General features: G+C 38.4%; 1 protein-coding gene across 1 annotated transcript in view; it reads left to right on the top strand.

Moving 5' to 3' along the window:
• The window catches only part of SPTLC2 (serine palmitoyltransferase long chain base subunit 2), a 75,323-nt gene that overhangs the window by 26,241 nt on the left and 25,799 nt on the right, over window positions 1-23,283 (top strand). Inside the window, exons 7-9 of the mRNA XM_030452416.1 lie at window positions 345-450; window positions 1,257-1,476; window positions 3,142-3,268. Of these exons, the coding sequence (XP_030308276.1) occupies window positions 345-450; window positions 1,257-1,476; window positions 3,142-3,268 (453 nt within the window). The remainder of the gene's footprint in view (window positions 1-344; window positions 451-1,256; window positions 1,477-3,141; window positions 3,269-23,283) is intronic.

Below are 23,283 nucleotides of genomic sequence, written 5' to 3'. Positions count from 1 at the left end.
TACCACCTAGAATTCTTTCTCTTATCCTCACAATAAGAGACCTTTCTTTTTCTTTCTTGCATGGAGTGTTTGTTTTGGGTTTTTTTTTCTTCCTTCTGCTTAATGCTCTAACTTGTGCTTTTAGCTTAGGATGATGAAATTCTTCCTTGGAGTTCATACAGTTACCCATTCCCTTTATTCTTGTCTGTAGGCCCACGGCTAGATAAAGCTCATGCTTATTGACTTACGGTCTGTCCTCCACACTGGAGCAATTTGTGCATTTCTGGAGTATTGCTGTCTTTAGTCATGTCAAAGCTCAAGCTAGTGGCTGTTTTGGTACCATTTAACAGTAATTTCTGGTGCAGATATGCAAAGCCTGGAGAAGCTGCTCAAAGATGCTATTGTGCATGGGCAACCTCGTACACGGAGGCCCTGGAAAAAAATTCTTATCTTGGTGGAAGGAATATACAGGTACAAACTATTCTTTATATTCCTAAGACCCTCCAGGTGAGATCCATCTGTTTACTGTTTGGGTTCCTCTGCCAAATCAACTATAAATATTGTCACATCACATTCATTAAACTCATCTGTGAAGTAAATTTATGTATGTCTCACATCCTGGATGTTCTGCTGCTAATGCTGTTGCTGTACCTGGTGTTATCACAATGCTTCCCACATCATGATTAGATTTTAGAAATCAATTAATCTAAACTGATTATTTGCATCAGAGCTGAGGTCTAAAATTGCTTGTCCATTCCATTCTTTCTGTGCTCACTAGCTGATGCTAGTGTGAATGGAATTGCACAAACTGAATGTTTTTGCTGAGAGTGAATAGGAGAATGTAGTAGGCTTATCTATGGTAGGCATTTAAATCAAAGTGGCTTTCAGCAGAAAATGGGGTAGTTTAAAATGCTACTAGTGAGAGCCTGGTCAGTTTTTAAATTTAAAACAAGAGGTAAGTAAATGTTAGATCAAAATACTGACATTAGCGTGGAAGTAAAACTGAAATTATTAATATTTAAAATTGTCACTGTTGCTGCTCCTATTTAATCTGCATGTCAGCATCCCAGAGATGTTTAACAGGTAGAAAGTAGAGATCTGGGCCCAGGTGCAAGGAGGAGTTACCTGTCATCTCTCTGCAGAACACTGTGTTTGTAGCAATTTTTGTGTGTTCATAATTACTGAAATAGTCAAGTAAAGAAAGCTTTGTGACTTTAGGGTCTGTAAGGAGGCCCCAGCTGTTAAAGAAACTTACACTGAATTTCTGTTTTCAACAGTATGGAGGGATCCATAGTCCGTTTGCCTGAAGTAATTGCTCTTAAGAAGAAATACAAATCCTACCTTTACCTTGATGAAGCTCATAGTATAGGTGCATTGGGTCCTAATGGCCGGGGTGTAGTGGATTATTTTGGACTCAATCCTGAAGATGTGGATGTTATGATGGGAACATTCACCAAAAGCTTTGGAGCTGCTGGAGGATACATTGGGGGCAAGAAGGTAAAAAGCTGGGAGTTTCATGGCTGTTTCAGCCTTGCTGTGGAGCCCTTCACTAAGCATTTCAAAGTTAATCTATTTCTAAAGTAACCTGATTGTCCATTTGTTTCATAGTTTTACATACTGTCTGGTACAGTGAAAGTGTGCAATACAGAAGAGTCTAGTCCAGTAAAATACTCCCATGGTTAGTAATGATCTCAGTTTGCAGGATGCACAGTAGTGGTGTTGTAGTTTTTTAGGAGCTAGGAGGCAGGAAGCAAGGACTTCCTAGTATTACTTTTAATGAGACTTGCAGGGAAAATGCTAAAAGCTGCAGTTTTTCTGCCTGCTTGGAGAAAAATCCTCTTCTGAGTGTTGCCCTTGCTGAACCTTTCCTTTAGGGAGGGATGGTGTAGGCAATTGCATGTGTTCTATTTCTGATATCCTAAAATGTATCTCACAGATCAACTTCTAAGCCTTATCTGAGAGTAAAATTCTATTGTTTTCCTACCAGGACAATAATTTTAAGATACCAATAGTGCCAATTACTTCAGCCCATCCAAATGGATAAGGGACTTGCAGATGCTCCTGTTTGGGAGTTAACTGCAGTTGTTTTAAGATTACTCTGACATTGTCCCCAGAAGGAAGCATCATTAATCTTTTTCCAGGGGTAGTAAACTAGTGGGATTAATTCCCTTGGCATAAAGTGAATCAGCTAAGACTCCTTTGTGACAGTATTTCAGCTACTATTAGAGGGATTGCTTCAGAGGTGAGAAGCTTGAAGTCTTCTTACCTAGATTATTTAAAAGTCCCTTTACAACTTCATTTCATTATCTCTGACTCCAGGCAGACAGCAACATAAAGTTTAACACTTCCACATATCTCTATAATACATTCCCAGCTTGTGCTATCAAGAGGGCCATCATTATTAATTTTATGGTAGCAGAAGACAGAATCTGTCCTGGCATCAATGCTGGTCTTTATAATATTTTGCTGAAGTCATCTGGGTATGTTAGAGTAGTTTTGTTACAGTTAACAAGCAGCCTAGATCTTCCCCATGCTGGCCCTTTGTTCCATGATCACCTGCTTTTGCCCACCAACAAATGTAGCAGGTGTGTTTAACTGGCGTATGCAGGAGAGGTAGGCTGAGGTTCTTGCACTCTTAAATTACACCTGCTTTATTTATATTGTGCTAATAAATAGGAGAAAATGCTTTGTGACCTATTACCCTGTTTGACTTTTGTGGGGAAATAATTATATAGAGTGACATACATAAGCACCTGTGGATGCTTCTTCCCACTGCTTCATTTGTTTTATACTTCCATTATTATTATAATCACTTTGGAAACACAGCCTGTGCACAGCTTGAGTAATGCAAACACCTTGTTGCAGTCCACTGCTGGTGATGAAACTCAAAAAGTCTGTCATAGGCATTTTTCTTTGGTTGACACACATTCTTACCCTGTGACATAATCATGGGTTGTCATGTTCCTCCTGTTTGCTTTTCAACTGTTTTATTACTTGTATAGTTAAAATTACTTGTATAGTAAAATCAATCCTTAAGATACCTATTCTCTTACAGGACATTCTGAAAGAGGTCTTATTCTGTGCTTTTAAGACACAGCAATAAAACATTTCTCCAAGTGCTGGAAAGGCAATGTCTGATGGATGCCTCTTATGTTTTGCTAGGAACTGATTGATTACCTCAGGACATACTCTCACAGTGCTGTGTATGCAACATCACTGTCACCACCAGTTGTGGAGCAAATCATCACCTCCATGAAGTGCATTATGGGTGAAGATGGTACAACTGTTGGTGAGTCTTTCTAACAGTAAGCATGTGGAAAAGGAAAGCCAAACGGAGCCTCTTTGTAACGTAGACTTTATAACTTTCGTAACTCATTCAGTGAACACGGTCCTATTTATCTGTTAGTATGTGTGGACTTCAGATTTCTGGAGCAATAAACCAATTTACTATCCTACTTGGAAAATCAGGCTAATAATATAAGGATTTTCTATCTAGAAGTAAGTCTAAGACACAGTATTCTATTGATTTTTGTTTTGTGTAGCTTTTTTAGCCTCCTTCTTTCTCTTCCTCATTGTCTGTCCATTGTTAGTTGCCCTACTTCTTAGATTGTTTCTGGAGCATTTGGTTACTGCAGGGCAAATGCTTTTGATTTTTATCTGTAGTATAATTTGATTTTTGTGCCTCAGTTAAAGTAAATACGGAAATGTTTCTGGAATCCCTTTTTACCTGGGGAGAGAGGCAGTTTTTTAGATCAGTAAATTTAATGAAGCAGCAGAAGAAATGCAGTATATTTGTCCTTATTGTCTTACTTTTCCTTTTTCATTATGAAAATAAGAAGGGGGAAATGTGTGCTAGTCTCAATGCATTCAAAGTCAAACACACAAATTCTCGTGTCTCTTGTTTATAGCATGAGGTAAATAGCTTGCACTTGTGATGTGTAAGCTGTCTTGAAACTGAAACAATACAGCACTTTACCTGTAGGATACTTTTCCCTCTTCACAGGTAGTTAAAAAGTTGTGAGTGGCTCACTGGATGACAGGGTAGTTTGCTGAGGATCTGTCAGTGGCATGCAGTTCAGAGGCTCTTAAAAATTCAACCTGCAGAATATATGGGAGTTGCAGTCATCTGGCCACAAGGTGGTGATGTATGCTGAGGAACTGTGTTTGCTTTTGAACACGGGTCATGTGGCCAACTGAACTGACAAGATAACTCCTGCAGTGAAAGAGTTCGTTGGGAAAAGTACTCAAGAATTTTTCTGTTGTGAAAAGTTTCATTCAGTTTGATTACATTATCTGAGAACAGAATTATGTGCCAGCACTTTGTATTGGTGGCTGCTCAACAGAGAAGTCATCACTGAGACAAGTACAGCCAGGCAGCAGCCGGTGTCTGTGCTATCATTAAGTGCTTCTGAGACATCCCTGTACTAGCCAAGAGTTGTCCACAGTGCTGCTCTCAAGAACAGATACTAGCCAAGCTTCATACTGCATGCAGAGTTGTGCAAGTGGGTGGGGTCTTGCTGTCCTCTTAAAAGTGACTGAACTCTTTCTAGCTGATGATTTGCCAACAGTTTGTGGTCTGCCCAGGCATTGCGTGTTTTGGGTTTCTTCCAGTATCTGTTTTGCTTAATGAAGTGGGAAGCAAGGAATGTGTAACTGATTTCTGTTTGCAGTATTCAAACTAAGGCATTTTTGTGCCTGTCTGAGCCTACAGTGTAATATTCTTTAAGGAGAATGGAAACAACTTCCACTTCAGCTTGTTCTCCTGGTATTATGCCAGCAAGATTCATCAGAGTTGAAGGCTGAACTAGATCAGAACCAATTTGGCAAAAAAACTTATCTTAAACTCAGGACTTCTTTGTTATGTTGCTTAAAAAGCATATCAAGCTACATCCTGTTAATTTGGTGCTCAGGAGTAGCAGAATTCCTATCCATAAATCATGTTGAGAAGAGAAGTGAGATTGGTGTCATTTCAAATAAGCTTCTGAACGTTCGATTTCTTTATGAACGATTGTGCTTTTCAGAAGTGCTGGGTGTAACAGCTCTATAGCCAAGGATGTCTCAGCTACAGGGCTCATGAAAGTGTTACTGGCTTTCGAAGCATCTAAGTCAGCTTTCAGCTAGGATAAGCATCTCATAGGATGATCCCTGTATGAAAGTGCTTCTCCATTCTTTTCCTGCACCCTGCTGTTTCCGACTCATGCATATTTAATTGCCTTAAAGTTTTAGAGCTGATACTACTTTGTAGGCATTTTCTGTGGATGAAGTTGGCCAAAGTTAATTTGGGTGACTTGAGCAGCTGCTTAGTGATAGCATGACAGTTTTTTCCTTGTGTAAGGTATCTGGCTGAAAACCTATTTGGATTCTGTGGAATGATGGCTGGGACTCTAGAGGACCTCTGTCTGCACTTGGTTTAACGTAGTGTTAAACTCAGCCACTGGTTAAGGACCTTTGAATCAACTGGGTATTACAAAAATTTCACTGCATTTTAATCAGTCAGGCTGAGCTAATGGATGAAGAAAAACTGAGATAGGGCAATGGTTTTACAAGGGCACAGGAGCTGGAGCTGGAATCAACTGGCCCCCAACCTGCATTTTGGGCCACAGCTAGATGTTTTGATGGCTTCAAGAATGCTTTATTGAAAAGAGCCGCTGCGTGGCTTCTTTGTCTGCCTGCTTCCGTTCACCACACACTGCTGTCCTTCCTGCCATCAAACCTTTGTGGAAATTGTGATGTCAGATTGAGATGGTCTGTAGCTGAGGAACAAGTACTAGGAAGCAATTAGTTTTTGGGGATGAAAGGAATTTTTTTCTATTATTTTGTGAGAATAAGTCAATTCTCTCCTCTTACGCTTGCTTATTTCTAAATCTAGTGAAACATGGAGTCTCTAAATTTATATTCTAAGGTGTTTTAGTTATTAAACATTACATAACTAAAAAAAAGTAAATACCTCCTTTCAGATCTTTTCAGGAAGTTGCCGGTAATTAAGTAGGATATTAGTAGGAGGCAGCACAGACAAAATACAGATAATATGAAAAGTTGAATAGCTGCTTATAGAGAATATAAGATGGATGGCATGCAAGAGGGCTGCCTGAATTGAGACAGTAGTTTCTTGAATCTTGCTTTCTGTTCAAACTAGACTGCTCAATCTCTGTACTGTCTATATATGTAAGTCTCTCTGGATGCAGTTATAGGAATACAATTATACAAATATATTCCTTGCTTCTTCATCCAGACTGTAAAAAAAACCACTCCAACCACCAAGGCAGTGGCAGAACCATGTTATGGGTTCTTGATTGTGGTGTTTCCCATAATGCTTCTGAAATTCCTCTACATTATTAGCTCAATACTGTATGTCTGTCCTGGTATACTTTGCATTACTTGTTTACATAACTTGTCCAAATAATTGTTCAAGACTATTGTGTGGTCTTAAACAAAATAACAAAACATACGTCATTTGTGATCACTTTGAGAACTTCAAAGGAGCAGTCATCTTCAACAGCAGGGAACATCTTGAGAATATCTTGAGAAAATTCTAATGACAATGTACGTGAGTATCTTGCACACCATCACTTTTGGCTTTGATATATAGCAGAGCGAGGAGGTGAGTAGGAGAGATGGAGAAGGCTTGTTTCTGCAAAACCAAATTTTTGGACCTGGTTTTCCAATTCAAAATCACTACGATGGGGACCATTAAGAAGCAAGTGTTGCAGGTGCTTGGCAGCAGTTCAGTGGATGCTGTTCTTTTTCTCTGTTCAGCCACAAAGATGTATAAACTTCATGTATTTGTGTAGATAAAGGAGCTTCTTAAAATATTAACAAATAGACATAATATGCAGAGTTTTGGGGGTCATATTGTCCAAAAAGATGACAATTATTTCTGGAAACTTGTAGTGTAGAGATGCTTGATGCTTGCTGTTGATGTAGTGTTTGGGTTATTTAAAATGACAGTAGGGAAAAGGAGATAGATTGTGGTCCTTGTCCTGTAAAATAAAACATCATTAGGATTTATGATATTAAATACTTAAACTGTCTGAATTTTTCAGACAGATTTCAGTACTTAAAGCTGAATTTTCCAGTTGTTTCCTTAGTGCTGAAAGCTGGATTTTTCACCATTACAGTCTCACTGGGAGTCCAGTCAGCTCTTTTCTGCCATTGCGTAAGAGCCAGTGATAGATCCATGCAACTGGAGTTCTGCTGACACTGTTGGTGTTCAGGACCCAGCCTGTTTGTTGTCCTCTTAATACTGCTGCAGGCAAGTGGAAGAAAACCAAAGTAACCTGACTGAGATGCAGGCAAATCAAAACATGCAAGGGGAAACCAGTTTAGGAACTGGTTAACCTCTCTTGGAGATAAAAACTTAGTTTATTCTCCTGTGTATAAAAACTGAAGGTTAGCCTGAAATCCAGAAGTGGTTTAAGTTTGAACTAAAGCTGGCAGTGTTAATGCATTGTAAAAGAGTTGAACTACTTCCTTCTATTAGCTAATTATTAGCTAATTAACTAATACTAATTACACATATTGATGCTTATAATGAGGTTACTGTCTTCCATCTTGGTTTCAGGTGGCAAATATCCCACACTCAATCACAGGCTATTCCTCAAATAACCATCTTCAGTTTTGGTCTATCACTCCAAGAAGGGTAGGGAGGTGCTGGAGCGAGTCCAGAGAAGGGCAGTAAAGCTGGTGGGGGGTCTGAAGAACAAACCCTGTGAGGAGCAGCTGAGGGAACTGGGGTGGTTCAGCTTAGAGGAAAGGAGGCTGAAGGGAGACCTCATCACTCTCTACAATTACCTGAATGGAGGTTGTATCAAGGTGGGTGTTGGTCTCTTCTCCCATGTAACAAGAGGAAGTGGCCTCAAGTTGTGCCAGGGGAGGTTTAGGTATAGTAGTAGGAACAATTTTTTTACTTAAAGGTTTGTTAAGCACTGGAACAGGCTGCCCAGGAAGTGATGGAGTCACCATCCATGAAGGTATTTAAAAGATATGTAGATGTAGTGCTTAGAGACATGCTGCAGTGGGGAACTTGGCAGTGCTGTTACTGGTTGAACTTGATCTTAAAGGCCTTTTCTCACCAAAACAGTTCTTTCCCACCAAAACAGCAGGTCAGATGACCCTGCTCAAAATGGCATTTGAAGAAAACATTCACTCAGAGTTTGAGCACTGTAGAAACCAAGCGATATTGTACTTACCTCAAGTGTCGCAAGCAATGGAAGTAGCAATGGCATAGTCCATTTCAGCTGCCAAACTATTGGAAATGCCTAACTAACCTTTGAAGATTAGTCTGTAAGTTGCACATAGTTTGATTGGTATTTGTCCCATCTGGGCACCTCAGTTGTGAAGAGCTAGTAGTTGATTAGGTCTAGTCAGGGGAAACCTTAAAAAAAAAAATAAATGTTAATTTCTACTCCTGCCACTGCTTTGTGCAACAGGCTTGAGTGAGTTAAATCAGAAAAGGTAGTTAAGCCAACTATAGCCAAAGGGAATAAAAATGTACAGCTGTGTTGACAGAGAACTGAGCCCAAGTGAACTGTTAAGGAGACGGAACTATTGCTATACTGTTAATATGCTCAGAAGGAAGCATGCTGGAAGCAAAACTAAGCCTGGCCTGCTTGAATTGTGGAAGACAAAATACAGGAGTTACTATTTTAACCTCTATGTAGTTAATCAGGCCCTCAAGTGAAGATACGACCTCAATAGTTCAATTAGCTGCATAACCACTAGACTTCTTTGACACTTCGTAAAATTCCCTTTTTCTTTCCTAAGACAAACTAGAAGTATGTGCAAGCATAAAGTGTAAGTAGTAATGAAGTAATAGCCGTGTTACATCACTTGGAATTTAATTTTAATTAGCTTATAGAGTATTTATAAATGAAGCTTGTACCTTGCCCTTGTTAGCAGTGCATACATAAATGGAAGCAATAGCTGCTGTTGTCCTGGAAAGGGCAAATAAGTACTTGCGCAGGCTGAGGTTGAGAACATTAAATTAGTATTAAAATCGGTTAATTTGAATTTTCTCCAATAATGCACTTGTTAATGAGGTGTTAAATTATCACCTTGGGAACCTGGGGACCAGTCAAAACTAATTTGAGCAAAGTGAAAACTTTTTTTTGTTGCTGCCCTTGAGAATCTCAAGCTGAGCTGGGAAACCGTTGGAAAAACAAATACTCTGGGGGTCATAAAGAGAGTTTCCTGCTTCTCTCCAGGGGACTGACAGTTTTAAACATCACTCTCTGTATTTGTGCTTCCAGCTGGGGATCTTTTAAATCCAACTTGTTGCTGCACCCGTACACCCCTCCCACAGAGCATGGCAAGTCTCCAGAAACATTGCTTTAACCTGGGCTGGACAGGAGAAATCTTTCAGCCTTTGGTGCTTTGAAGAGTGTTTACAGACACTAGCAGAGCTGTACCCTTTGTGTTGTGCATTGGAATGTGAGAATTCTTCAATGCCTCTTCTTTTGGACTTGAATCAACATTGTGGTGTTTGTGTAAGACCTCATAAACCTTTATAACTGTGCACCCACTTTGTTCTATAACTTTCTAGTTCTTGCTATTTCTGTTCAGGTGTATGCTGTCATCCTGTAGCTTCACAGATTAAACACTGATCTGTCACAGCAGAAATAGAACTAGGAATGTGGCTTTGTTGATGTAATTTCATTTTTCTTTGTTTTTTACACTACATTTGATGTAAAACATGTGGCTTACTTTTTATTCCCAATAGTACTTGAGGTGCTGTATTTCTACAGAGTGCTGATATGCTGCTCAGACAGGGAAAGGAGAAAATGCTGGGTAGCAGCTCAGTAGCATATATTGTTACCAATACAGTGACTAAAATGCTCTAAGTCAGTGTGAGTGTTTAATACAAAGCATTTGAACAGGAGTAATCACAAGTAAGATGATGTGCACTGTGTCTTTGGGTTAACGTGAAATTTAAGTTCATGGCTCCTGCTGTGATACACGATTTACTAGAGTAGGATTTTTTAAATACCTGAATGACCGACACAAGCACTACCTCTCATCAGCCCTGGGAACTGCAATGATTTTCTACTTAGAAAAATTAATACTAGTATTACAATAATGTCTGCAGTATGCAGATACATGTGAGATTATTTTCCATGAAGCATGTATAATGTAAATGTTTATAGCTTCTTTGGACACAAGCAACAGTCAGTATCTGAAGCCTTTTCTGTGGAATATGTGCAGGTTTATTAAGCTGTGTGGGAGACCAGTAGAACTCTACTGTGCTTGCCTACTTCAGCAAGTTCTGATGTGGTTGGCACCAGGTCAAGTCATGCCCTTTCACAGCAGTGCACTTGATCTAACACAAATTCCCAAACGTGGACAATCTTGACAATCTACTATGTGTACTGTAGTTCTATTAGTGTGAGGATGTTTGCTAATGCCCCAGAATTAATAAAGTTCCTTAGCATAGATTTAGTCCTTGAAGGAAGAAGCTGTCTGAAAAACCTGCATGCCAGTTAACGTGTTTTGAGTATATGGCCAGTGAAATGATTTGAGATGACTTTAAATGAGATTGAAGCTAGACTGTAACAGAACCTGCACAACAGTGGAGTTCAGCTCAAGACAAATTGGCTTGTCAAGAACAGGATAGAACAACCTGTAGAGCTTTTGCTGCTATTGTTAAGCTTCTGTTAATGCTCAGGTTATTGCCTAATTGTTGCGTAGTGGAAAAGTTGTGGTTACAAGGCTGTCTGCATGAGGGAAAATGTATTACCAAGTATGCATGCTTCTCACATTCATGTTGGCTAGCAGCTGCTAAGATTTCTTAACTGTGTCTATAGATGTTGTGATAAAAAAAAAACAATAAAATACTTCTGAAGCTTCTTGAGCAGGAACGCAAGTTGAAAGTCTTACCAGCTTAATATGGTATTGTATAAGTGTGTTGAGAAACTCAGCCCCTAAACAGGCAGTTCAGAGATCATTTGTGCTGCAACTAGCACCTCACGAGCTAAGTACTCTGTGCAAATAAATGTGGTCATCTTATGGAATAACTGTATAAAGAGCTGGAAGCAGAATGTTTAGTACTTCCAAACATTACTGAAAATAGCTTTTCTTTTCTAGGGGTATTGCTGTATTCCTAACAAGTAACTTTTTTTTCAGGACCTGGCATTGTAGAGGCAATTGTGGGTCTTATATGCACAGCTTTGATCTTTCCAGGATCCTTGGAAAATAGAGCCATGCAGGAAAAACAAGTCTATAAAAGTCACAGCAGAGTTGAGGCCTCCAGGGTTTGGGCCTTTTCAGGCACAAAGCCTACTCTTCCACCTCACTGCAGTTCCAGGTGGCAGAATACCAGGAGCTGCTTGCCAAATACAATGTACTAACATCGGAAAGCTCAACACCCTTCTTGTTGAAATTATTGCAGTTTTAGAATAAATCTGAGAGCACACTGGAAAGACAAGTATAGCTGCTATAACAGATGTACAAAGGGGCAGCTCTTACGTGGTGGTAAATTTGGAGGCTATAGCTTTTATCATAAGAGGAACTTGGTTATGAGCATCTTCAATGTCAAAGGAGAAATTTGAGATGCAGTACAGGAACTCCTATGGCAATGGATCCAGGTCTTCACAAGAAGATGTACAAAGAGCATATACCTTCATACTTAAACTTCCAATTTAAGAAGTAAACAAACAAAAAAACCCCAGTTCCTGCAGAGTAGAAATTCTCATTTTGGGATACATTAGTAACTACCACATAGAGAGTTGCAGCATTCTGTGTCTCCTATTGCTGCGTTTTGCTAGGTAGGGGAAATCTCTAGCAATACCGAGAGGTATGTCCAGTCCTGTTGAGGTACAAAAAAACCCAAAACGTTTGGAAACAACTGCACTCCGTAACTCCTACTTTTTCACTGAGGAAAAGTAGGTATTCACTGTTCTATTCACTCCTTGTCCCTTTAGGGATATTCCTACTAAGAGACTGTTAATAGAAGGTATTTTGTCTGCTGCGATTTTTGTGGATTTTCAGAGAAAGTGCTAACACAAAGGAGAAATACTTCTCATAGTACCTTACAGTATCAGTTAATGGTCTAAGCTTACTTCTGTGTATGATCTGTTTATCATCTCAAGCTCATGAATCCAGTTTCATAGTGATCCTGGCGGAACTGATTTGAGTTTGGCCAGAAGATGGTAATTCAGTGTTTATGACTGCCATCTCCCAAAGAAGCTCACTGTCCATGTGAGAAAATGGATGCTCTAGCTCCATTTGTCTCTTTTTAGACCAAGCTGCTTAGTGGCTATTTCTAATCAAAGTTGAGCACTTTAATTGGCTGGTGTATCTCTTCCACTGACTATCAAGCCTTTTTGTGCTAGGGCTTGAGCATTAGTCTAACTGCTTCAGGAACATTGCTGTTAGAAATTTTTAAGGTGTGACCAATAACTGACTTTTCCAGAATAGTGTTTCTTGCACTTAGACACTTCCCATGCGATTTTATAGTTAAGAGCAGCACTTCAGTGGTTGATGCAGCTGTAGAAAAAAAGATTGTCACTAGTCATCTGCAGTTAGCCTGTGCTGTTTCTTATGGCTACCTCATTACCTGTGGTTTCTGTGACTTACTTTCCACCATCTATTTGGTGGAAGTGGCATTAAGTTTCAGAAGAATAGATTAAGGCCTGTGGCTATTGTACTTCTATACTGGTTTATGAATGAGAAAAAACAATGCAGTAAAAACAAGCAAACAAACAAACAAAAAACAAAACAAACCAAAAAACAGCTGATCAGGGATTCAGAGGCACACCAGTATCTCAAAGACCACTTAGCAGTGTTACTGAATTACTGCTCCAGAGTGCTTGGATATCTTTTCTGGTTAATGAATTGCAGCACATGCTCCTGAGAGATACGCCTAATGGCAGGGTAAATATTCTGACAGACTAAATGTTAATACTTTTGATAAATAATAATCTTTCCCTGCACAAACTATACTCCAATAGAAATGTTTCTGTTCTTGTATTGAGAATTTCAAGATGGGAAAAATTACTTCTCTTTTGTCCTGGACACAGGAGAGCTTAATTATTTTCCAAGTTTGATTTTGTGTAAAGTACTTCCCAGACTTGTCAAAGGTAGCTGCTGCACAGCTAAAAATGTGTTGGATCCTCTGTAATTTATAGATTTCAGCTTGGATGCACATGTAAATAGATATGTTTATATTGAAAGGATTGTTATGAATGAGGGGTTTTTTTGGTTTGGTTTGTTGTTGTGGGTTTTTTTGTCAAAACTGAGCTCAGGATTGCATGTTTCTTGTTAAATCTGAGCAAAGAGAAGAGTTCTCGGCTCCTTGACACAGGGAGTGTTTACTGTGCACCTTCACTCTTAGACTGTTGCACAGAACAAAATCTGTGGATAAATTTGTTCATTTTGCATTGTCACTGCATCTCTTTTATTTTTCCCTTTTCTCAAGTTTTACAAAGTCTTAGCTCAATAGAACCACCTGAGATTGCCCTAGTATTAGCAGTGGTCATACTCCTTACAGAGGTAAAAAAAAAAAGTGTCTTTGAAAGATGAGAAGTACTGAAATTCTTTGCAAAAGGAACAGTGGGTTGAATTTTTAACTGAGTAGTTAGGTAGATGAAGCACTTCATTTACCTGTGTAAGTTCTTCGTAGTGTGAAGTTGTGATTATCTCCTAAAACCTTCATATAGGTGTCCCTGGAACAGCAAAGCTAATGTGTTGAATGTTGGCCAGTTCTTTCAGATGAAGCAACATTTGCAGTTTATGGCCTGCAGGTCTTGTAAAGGTCAGAACTTGATGAAAAACTAATTTCTGTCCCAGCATCAACAGAGTAGTGGATTCTAAGAAAGGAAGCAGATAGAGCAGCAGCTGCTGAGAAATAGGAGATTAGAGGGGAGACATTTAGGATAAAAACTGTCTTTTCATATGTAAGTCAATATACTTAGGAAACTGTAGACATAGCAAATCACAGTCAGTCTTACTTCTCCTCAAATATAAATTCTCCAATGCATTTCCAGACAAATTTCAGACTTTTACTGTGGGTAGTTTTTAAAAAATAACCCCACAAATGCCCTCAACCAGAAACACACAAAGAAACAATCTACAAATTAAAGATGAGCATTTTGAAAGCTTAGAAATTGGTTTTGAATGCCATTGCTAGGATTATATTTCAGTATAATTAAAAATCATCCTTAAGCGTTAGTTATTAGTTATCTTTACCTTAGGAATGACTTTTTTAATGTAACAGGTTTTGTGTAATTTAGGCATCAAAAACCAGGTCAAGATTATAAATAATACACCAGTAGTGTAGTAATCAAGTTCATAAATGTACTTTCCATGTGCAAAGTTTTGTTTTTTCATACCTTTTCTAACATGAACTGAACTAGTATTCATTGTTACAGTTCTGGGGTTATTGGAACATCTGGAGTTAGCATTTAGTTTTAGTTTGGTTTTGTGGTGGTTTGTTTTTTTTTAATTCAAGCCATATAAATGTGTTTTTTTTTTCCAGCGTACTGCATTGGGTATGAAAAATACATTAATTTAAATATAGATGAAAGTGGCCATTGTCAGTTTTTTTAAAAAATCAGCTTGGAAGCTACTTATTTTACTGCTGCTCTGTTAACACCGGGCATTCAGTGACACAGGTATGACTCTCAGGCTCTTTATCATTCCTAACTTACAGCTTTTGCTATGGATTGCTTTGTATACACTAATTTTTATTGGATTTAAATCCCTTTAATTCTTACAGTACCTCTTCCCTGTACCTGCTTTCTTCACCATGTTTTAAGAGAAAGTAGTCTAGTTTGCAGTAGAGGAAGGCCACACAGCCAATAGTTTGCTGCTGGATTTTTTCTATTAGGAAGAAGAAGGTAGTAGCCTGTTGACTGTGGAGATTGTGCCCTAGCATCTTGTTTGAGTCCATGGATTTTGGTGTATAGTTAACTTTTAAATTTTAGTACTAAGGAAAACATTTGGAAGGTGCTATGTAGATAGAACAGTATTTCCCCACAAGTGTTTGTCTTGTCTTGAGGATGAATTCTTCAATTGGCAATTCATTGTGAAATGAAGGATTTGCACAACCGTGTCTGCATGGGAGCTCTGTGAATACCTGTTAAACCAGAGTAATTATACTGTGTGCAGGGAAGCATGTGTGTAGGATCCGGGGGGTTTCATTTCATAGTTCTGTTGTAATTGTATTTATTGGGAGCTGTGGAAGATGCTGCTGCTGCTTGGGCATAGTCTTGGATCCACGTGGTTATGAACGTAAGAAGGCTGAAGCAATGTGTTCAGTGAGATTGAAGAGTTGATTGGAGGCTCATATGGGGGACTTCAGGAGGATTATTCCTAGTGAGATTTTTTTCCTAATATGGATTGTATAAATGTTCAATGTCTTCCCTTCAGATGTGAGGATAGTCTTACCATGTGACCACGAGGGATTTGTGATCAATACACGCTTGTTTTTTCGGTAGTAGTAATGTCCTGTGTGGTGTTTAAAGTGCCTTTTTGTTATAAAGTGTTGTGTGTGGAGATTGAACCGGTTAAAATTGAGCCAGCTTTTTTATATTCTGGGAAAAGAAATATGGCTTACTATGCCATTTCTAGTGGTCTATGTATATGGAGAACATCTATGCTATATAATGTAGAGTGATCTCTAACAGCAGTCGTGTTGCAGAACCTGTGTTAAGGATATGTAGCAGTACAATAGATGCTATTTGTTACTTTTTTTATCCTGTAGGGGTGTACAGCATTAGAAGCAATTTTATGCTACCACTGTAAATGAACTTTGGAGATGGAAAGAGTTCTTACAATGCTGGCATTTTTGTTCTCATGTTTAAGATAAACTGAATTCATGTTTTATACTGACAATATCCTTTTTTGCTGTAGCTATCTTAATGTGGGCCAATTTGCTGTTCTTATAGCGTCTACTCAGCCTGAGGTCACAATCTTTTTCTGTAAGGTACCTTATATCTGAGTGATAGTTTACAGTTAGCAAAGGCAGTTAGTAATTCTAGTTTAAACGAGGTGACAGCTAAGTTATTTGTAACAGTTCCTTGATGAAATATATATAGACACCATATCCTTGATCATCATCTCGAGTACTAAAAAGGCAAAGAGCATTTCTGAGCCCTCGTATTGTTGTTTAAAATCCCAAAGAATGGTTAGCTTTGATACCCGTTTCAATTGTAAAAAAAGAATCTGAACAAAACAGATGGAAAATATAGTTCACGCTCTTTCTTGCTGTGTTGTAAAGCTACTGACCTGTCTCCATGGAAGTAGATTATAAATATCCTTTATATAATAAGCTTTGTCAAAGCTTTTACATTCCTTAGCTTGTAAAGAAATGTGGTGTTTGTATGTGTTCCTGATGTTTTGTCTTTGTGGCTTCAGCCTGCCATAAAGGCCTGCCAGCCTACTTGTGTGGTACAAAAGCTTGAGTCTGTTTCCTTCTGTCTCTTCTTCACTAATGCCTTGTCTTACTCTTGATTTCAAGAGCAAAGAAGTGCTTTTAAGTTGCAGGATCCAAGGTTTCATAATAAAAAAAAATGCATGTTTAAGATGCCAACTTTTCTCTAAAATTCTATCAACTCAGCAAAATTAGTTTCACAAAAACTGTATCAATTTTTCTCCACATTTCTAACTTCTTCATAGTGGGGGCACCATAACTAGTGCAGAATAGTCTGACCAGCATACATTTCTTTTCCCTTTTTTTCTCAGCAAAGCACAAGAATAGTTGTCAAACAGAGTATGTACATCAGTCTTTTAAATGATTACGAACGTTATTATTATGAGTGTGCATTTGTGATAATGTGCAGTTTGTATGAGATATTATGTAATGTGTTAATACCAATCCCACAAATCCTCACTGTAATTAATATCCATATATATATAATTATATGCCAAGAATATGTGTACCCAGGCAACACAAACTTAATTTCTTTGTTCTAGAGGGATAGTGCTAATCTCATTCTTAAAGTTACTGGTTTATCTGAACCAATGCTTTTTTACATTCAACTTGAAAATAAATGTGGCTGTAAATCATAATTGTTTGCATGGAGTGGCTTTTAACCCCATGACAGCAGTATGACCAGATACAGTGAACATTGTATAGACAGATAAACATAAAAAATAATAATTTAAAAATAATTGCTCTTGTGAATTCTATTTCATAAATTGATTTTGTGATTCCCCAGATTGGGTAAGGGATTACTTGTTGCAGGCAATACTGCTGTTCCCCAGCAGATCCTTCAGCCTGTGTGAGTGAAGTTGAGCTGGCAGCATGTTTTTGTTCTCACTTTCTCTCACAGGACAAGTTATTTGGTCCTGTTTGTATAGCTGTTATATTTTGCTGTGGTGATCTAGAGAGAACTTAGGTTGCTTTCAGTAGAAATTCAGCCTCTAGAAAAGTTCTGTGTGAAAAAATACTGTGGTGGCACATGGGGTTGAGGCTAGGGTGCCTTTTTGGATCTCTTCATGAGCCTACTCTCACTGCAGCGTTGTTTTACAGAGCTTGGAACATATGCAATGCTCTGCATAAGAAAATCTGTGTTCATTCAGTGCTACTGATGTTAGATACACAGACACGTGCTTGCTCTCTTTCACTGGTAAAATAGAGTTCATGGATAATTCTTATCAGCTCTACCAAACCAGGCATTATCTTGAATTCTACTTTAAGTGAAAAGGGCTTGCTTGTGTGTTTCTGACAGCCATTCACAGCAGACAGTGTTTTGATTGAGGGTTTTGTTTGGGGTTTTTTGTTTGTTTGTTTTGTTTGTTTTGCTTTGGACAAGACCCATTCTTTACCAAAGATGTCAAATACTCTTACTTCTGCCTATGTGGATTTCCTATGAAGAGTGGCACTGAACAAAAATGGAGTGTAGTGGGGTTTTTTATTTGCCATTGTGCAAAATTTAGACAGTTGTTTCTACAGTGTCTGACTTGAACCTGGTATACCATTGCAGTTAATAATGGAAAAAAATTTAAATGTCTTACTTGGTTGGCTATGTGTAGTTCTAGTAGTCACTAAGGAATTCAATGGTACCAGCACCTACCAGTCTTTTCCAAGACATCCCTGAGTTTTTAAAAAAGGAAATTTCTGTAACACACAGTGCATTTTGAGTATGCAGAGAAATGGCAAAAGACTTTGTATTACACTTTGCCACCTCTTGTAATTTATTCCAAGAATTCAGTTTTAAGTTGTTGACGTTACGTTTGAGGATATGGTTCTCTTTTACATCGTTTTACAGGCATTTCCAGATTTTGAGAGAAGAATTAATGCAGAAGAACTTTCTGCAGTGGCAGGCCTAGGGGGATATATGTTCTGCTGAGTAATCCTTCCCTCCTCTCTGTACTGCTCATGCAGACTGCTAAGACATCTTGAGGTCAGCAAATCATTTCCTCTCATTATCACACAGGAAGGCTGAGATGGTAAAGCCAATGACTCTGTGTCCCTGTGACTCTGTGTGACACTTCCTTATCTATACAGAGGGAAAGCAGCTCTTAAAATCAAAGGGAGAAATAAGACTGCAACTTCAGTGTTAAATCTTCTGAAGGTTACTGCCACAAATGCAGTGGTTCTCAAGATCTCTCTTAAAGCCTGACAACTGCAAACATATTTTGCTGAATTTCTCGCAGGTAGATTAGGTTGTAGGTATCCCTTTAGCTGTAAACTTCTGAAGACTGTTGGTGCCTTATAGAACAATGGTCCAATTACAAAAGCTCTATGTTCAAAGAGCAAATAATCTCTTCAGTAACCTGAGAGCAAATGTGTGGGAGAGGGTGCTGTTACAGGCAATGCATCAGTTGCTGGATTGCACATAAGGGCACAAAAATGCACACACTTCAGTGACAAATATGTAGCGTGTCTCAAATGCCAGAGTTGCATAGGAATTATCCTGGTATTAAAATGGCTGAAATGTTTCCATATTAAATTACAAATAATCCTGTCTTTATATCCAGAAGAGCTCTGTGTTGTTCCTGTTGTGGAGCAACATTTTAAGTGAGAAAGATTTGAAAGAATACCTTGACTGTTTCCAAGGATGACCCATTAGCTGTATTTTTATCACGATGCTGAGAATACTTGGTACTTTTTAAAATGCTAGTAAGTGTACACATGATGTTGCCTTCCAGTGGAGCCTTTAATAATCTGTATTCCCCAGAACTGAGTTGAGATTAATATCACAAAGCTCTGCAAAATTGACTGGTTTTGTGCAGTTTTTGTAGTTTTGGGGGATTTTTTCGCTCTTGTTTCATTTAAGTTTATTACAAGCAGATACTGAAGCATTTGCATGGCAAGAGAAAGTAAGGTGTTTCAGTTAATATGTACAGGTTAATTTCATTGCTGTCTTTAGAAAATAGATTGTTTAAGAAATCTAAAATGCAAACTTAGAAGGAAAAAGTCATAGTAAAACCTGCAGCAAAACTGTTCAGATGTATTTGTCCTTGGAGTTGTATATAATTTGATACAGTTTTAATTAGAAACCTTTATCACTTCTTTGGTTACTTCCTGGAGGAGGCTGATGAAGAGGAGGTTTTGAACATTATGCAGTCTGGTTCTGACCTGGTGTTAAGTGCTGGCATAAGAAGCAGCTGATCCCCTGTGGTGTGGTGTAGCTATGTTCTTTGGCTTCATTTTTCTAGCAACCATGCATCAGTTAATATTGATAGTTCTGAATGTGTTTGTGTGGAAGGACAATGGCTTTAGGTGCTTTTAGCTTGATTGGTGGGATTGAGTGCTTTCTGACAATGTAATATGTACTTAGATTTTACTGCTTTCTCATTAAAGTAGTTTTATCGGTAGTGGCAACACTAATGCTTTACAGATGGTGGAGATCTCCAAAAAGATGATTTTGTAGTACACACTGTGTGTGATACAGCACAGTTGGAGAGGCCAGTGTTGTATAAAATGAGTAGAAATGGTTCATTATCAAAATGAGACTAATTGATGTGTGTTTGGGAAAAAAAAAAAGCCTTTATTCTGTAAAGTACTCTGAACTTTCTCCTGTATGCACCTCTGCACACTCAACATAATTTGCTGCACACAATTGTATGTGGGGTTTGGAAGACCCTGCAAAATCTCCAGTGAAATCTACCACTTAGGTGCAAGACATATTCAGACTCTGAGAAGAGCTTTAAGTGTTAGTAAAACTAGATGTGTCTCTGACGTTTGTTACTTGCTGTCTCCATTGTGTGATGCCCTACTGCATGTCCCCATTAAGAGTAAGAAAGTTTCTAGTGAAGTTAATGAAGTTCTGGTATTCTGGTAGGGATGGACCCCAGTGTCCTGAGGTAAGAGCTATCTTTGCTTCTTCATACAGAGAAGACGACTTTTTCTTTCCTTTTGAAGCTTTTTGTTTGTGCACATAACTGCCTCTTACAAGGACCAAGAGATCTTGTGCCTTATTTTTGCCCCTTTTTTGTTGTGGTCTTCTGGGTGGTGAGCCATCAGCTACGGACTGCAGCTCCTGAAGGAGATGGGCAGAAATGCACATCAGCTGAGATTTGTGCAATATGTTACATGCTGTTCAATTGTTGTGAAGTTTTTTTCTGTTCTATTATGCTTTACCCAAGTATTTTTCTCTTACAGATGCAAATCATATGTAAAATATAGTAGAATCTGAATAGCATCCTTTAGACAACAACTGCATGAAGGAAAGAATGTGCTTATTTGATCTTTGTTAGAGTGTCAATCAAGAGTAAATTGGGCTAAGCCATCTTTTAATAACGTTTTTTACAATTCAGGCACTAAAACTTCGGGAACATTTCCATTCTGTTCTGTTACATGTAGTTCCTGGAAATGGTCACACTTTGGCTTGCAGCTCACCTTTAGTTTCCCAGGCTTGCTAGTTGTTCTAGATTTTCAAGACAAACAAAATGTTCTGCTGTTGTGAAAAGAGGATGTTTCTTAACCACATCATTAAATATATACTGGTGAAAGAAGGGGAAGCTGAAAGTCAGAATTTGGCTTGGAAGCAGAATCAGAAAATGCTTTAATTGTTCAAATAATTACTGCTTTTTATTTGGCAGAGTTTGTAGCTCTAGCAGAAATGTAGTATGTAGTGAAATTCATCCAATCTCTAGCATCACTTGAAGTGAAGTTACAATTTGGTTGTCCTGTAGGTTGTTAAATTATACTGCAAGGTCCATTCCCCCAAATTTCTCCAGTATAATTGGGATGTGTTTCCAGATGTCAGAAGTGTCAGCCTAGTGGTGTTTTGGTCTTGAAGAGGTGATTTTCATTTCTTCTTCAGTATAGTTTACTAGCTAACTTTTAATTTTCTGCTTCACAATCCTTGCCTCTTAGTCTTCCTCAGAGAATAAGTGTTGGTGCTTCTGCTTTTGAGATGCAAAAATTCAGGGCCAGAAGAGGTGCATACCAGAGCAGTGAAGTACAACCCTAATTTAGTTAAAAGGCCTAGGACACAGATTGAGCTTTAATGCAGTACAGCTACTTTCTCTGTAAAACTTGTTATGGAAAAGGTTTTTGCATAAACTTTTAAGGATAATCCAAAACACCTCTTTGTTTTTGTTTTGTTTTGTTTTTTAAATTGTTTGTCACCTTAGAGTCTTGTGCTATGTTTTTAACAAATGGTGTTCTTCATTTTTGAGAGTCTGATGACTGCTGGAGCTGCACAGTGGGAGTCTGACACATTGGAAGTTGCATTAAACAGCTTTGGGTTTTTATTGAAAACATTGTCCTTGGTTCAAACGGAAGGTAATTATTCTGCCCTAGAATGATAGCAGCCTCTCCTTTATTGCCAGCACACCATCTGGTTGTAATAAATTACGTGGCCCTGGTGAGGCTGCAGCTTTTTGGTAGCAGCGAGTGACTAAGATGCTTCATGTCCAGATTGGTAGAAAATAAGAAATGTATGTTGTTCATGGAAATGACATACCTCCCCATCATTCATCACAAAGTTGTTGTTTCTTTTTATTTCCACTAGGTGAAGTGAAAATTTCAGAAAGCAGTATAAAGCATGAGATTTTTGGGGAACTAATTCTTGGCTGTGAGTTGAATTCCACTAATCTGTGGAGGGAGAGCTTGTAAAGGTGTGACGATAGAAATCTGGAGTGTTTCAGGTGTAACTGGCACCATATACTATGCTTTACCACCCAAGGAAGGACTTTTACTGAAATTCTCACCTAGCAGTAAGAACAGTGCAGGTTATTAAAATGTTTCTCTCGAGGACTGGTTGTACTTAAACTTGTTGCTTGTCATAGCTTCAGGGAGGTACATTGCTTTTCTGAAAACTTGCCAAGTAGTCAGTTGCATGTATAAGTAAAAGTTCTGAGTGATGTTACATAGTTTGCTAGATAATTGGTCCTCCAGGCAACTACCTTTTCTTGCCATCCCAGCCAAAGCATTATTATTATTTATTATTACTTCTTCTCATCTGCCTAATTTATGGTACATTCACACTCAGTTCTGTGAGCTGACAAAAAAGATGTATGAGCCAACCAATGATGATTATTATACAGAAATGCCCCCAAGAGTCTTGGAGGGGAGAAACAGCTTTGGTTCTCATCATATCTTAAGTATAACTCCATTCTAATACAAGTTTAAGTGTTTGTGAGTAAAATAGATTCAGTGTGACTTACTGTAGAGTCTGTTGAGAGTGTTGGCTGGTCTCCCCTTCCAGGTTTTCCTTTATTTCTGAACACAATTCTAAACTCTCTTGCCACACATTACTGCTTTTGTTGTGGAAGTTTCTTCAATGATTTTCTTTGCATTTGCTTTTAAAAAGAAGTAAAATACAGTCACACCATGATGAAGCTTGCTTTTGCCAGGTGTTTTTGATACCTTTTATATGAGGGCAATCAAGTCTTGTCTAAGGCTTCAGTTTATCAGTGACTGCAGTTCCTTCATGGACTATTGGGTTAGGTTACACAAGATTCTTCTCTGGCATTGAAAGATAGCGAAGTAAAAGCATGCTCTGCTAAGATATTCTAACATAGTCTCTCCTAACTTTAAAATGTATTTCAGACATCTGCAGGTCACTCACCTCATGTTTCAGTAACAGCTTCATCAAAACCTGTGCCACTGATAAAATACCTGGAAGGGATGCTACGTTTGCTATAGCAGCCCTTCATTTGTTTGTTTTAAGGACTTGAACCTGCTGTTGGCTAATTGTAAAGACAGGGAATGCTTTTTGAGAATTTTGTGGGCTTTTAGTTGTACTCTCAGGAATGTAAATATTTGATGTGCTGTTCTCATGCATAGTAACCTCCCTCTGAGTCCTTATAAGTTAACAAATTCTTTAGTTGACTGTGAAGGACACACAGAAGGCTGAACATGAGCCTTGTTTCAGTCATGGTGGGGAAGATGCAGGTTGTGATACAGTTGTG

Source organism: Calypte anna, chromosome 5A, assembly GCF_003957555.1.
Source record: "Calypte anna isolate BGI_N300 chromosome 5A, bCalAnn1_v1.p, whole genome shotgun sequence".
NCBI lineage: Eukaryota > Metazoa > Chordata > Aves > Apodiformes > Trochilidae > Calypte > Calypte anna.
Note: the sequence above shows the minus strand (reverse complement) of the source record. Positions and strands in the feature narration are given on the sequence as shown.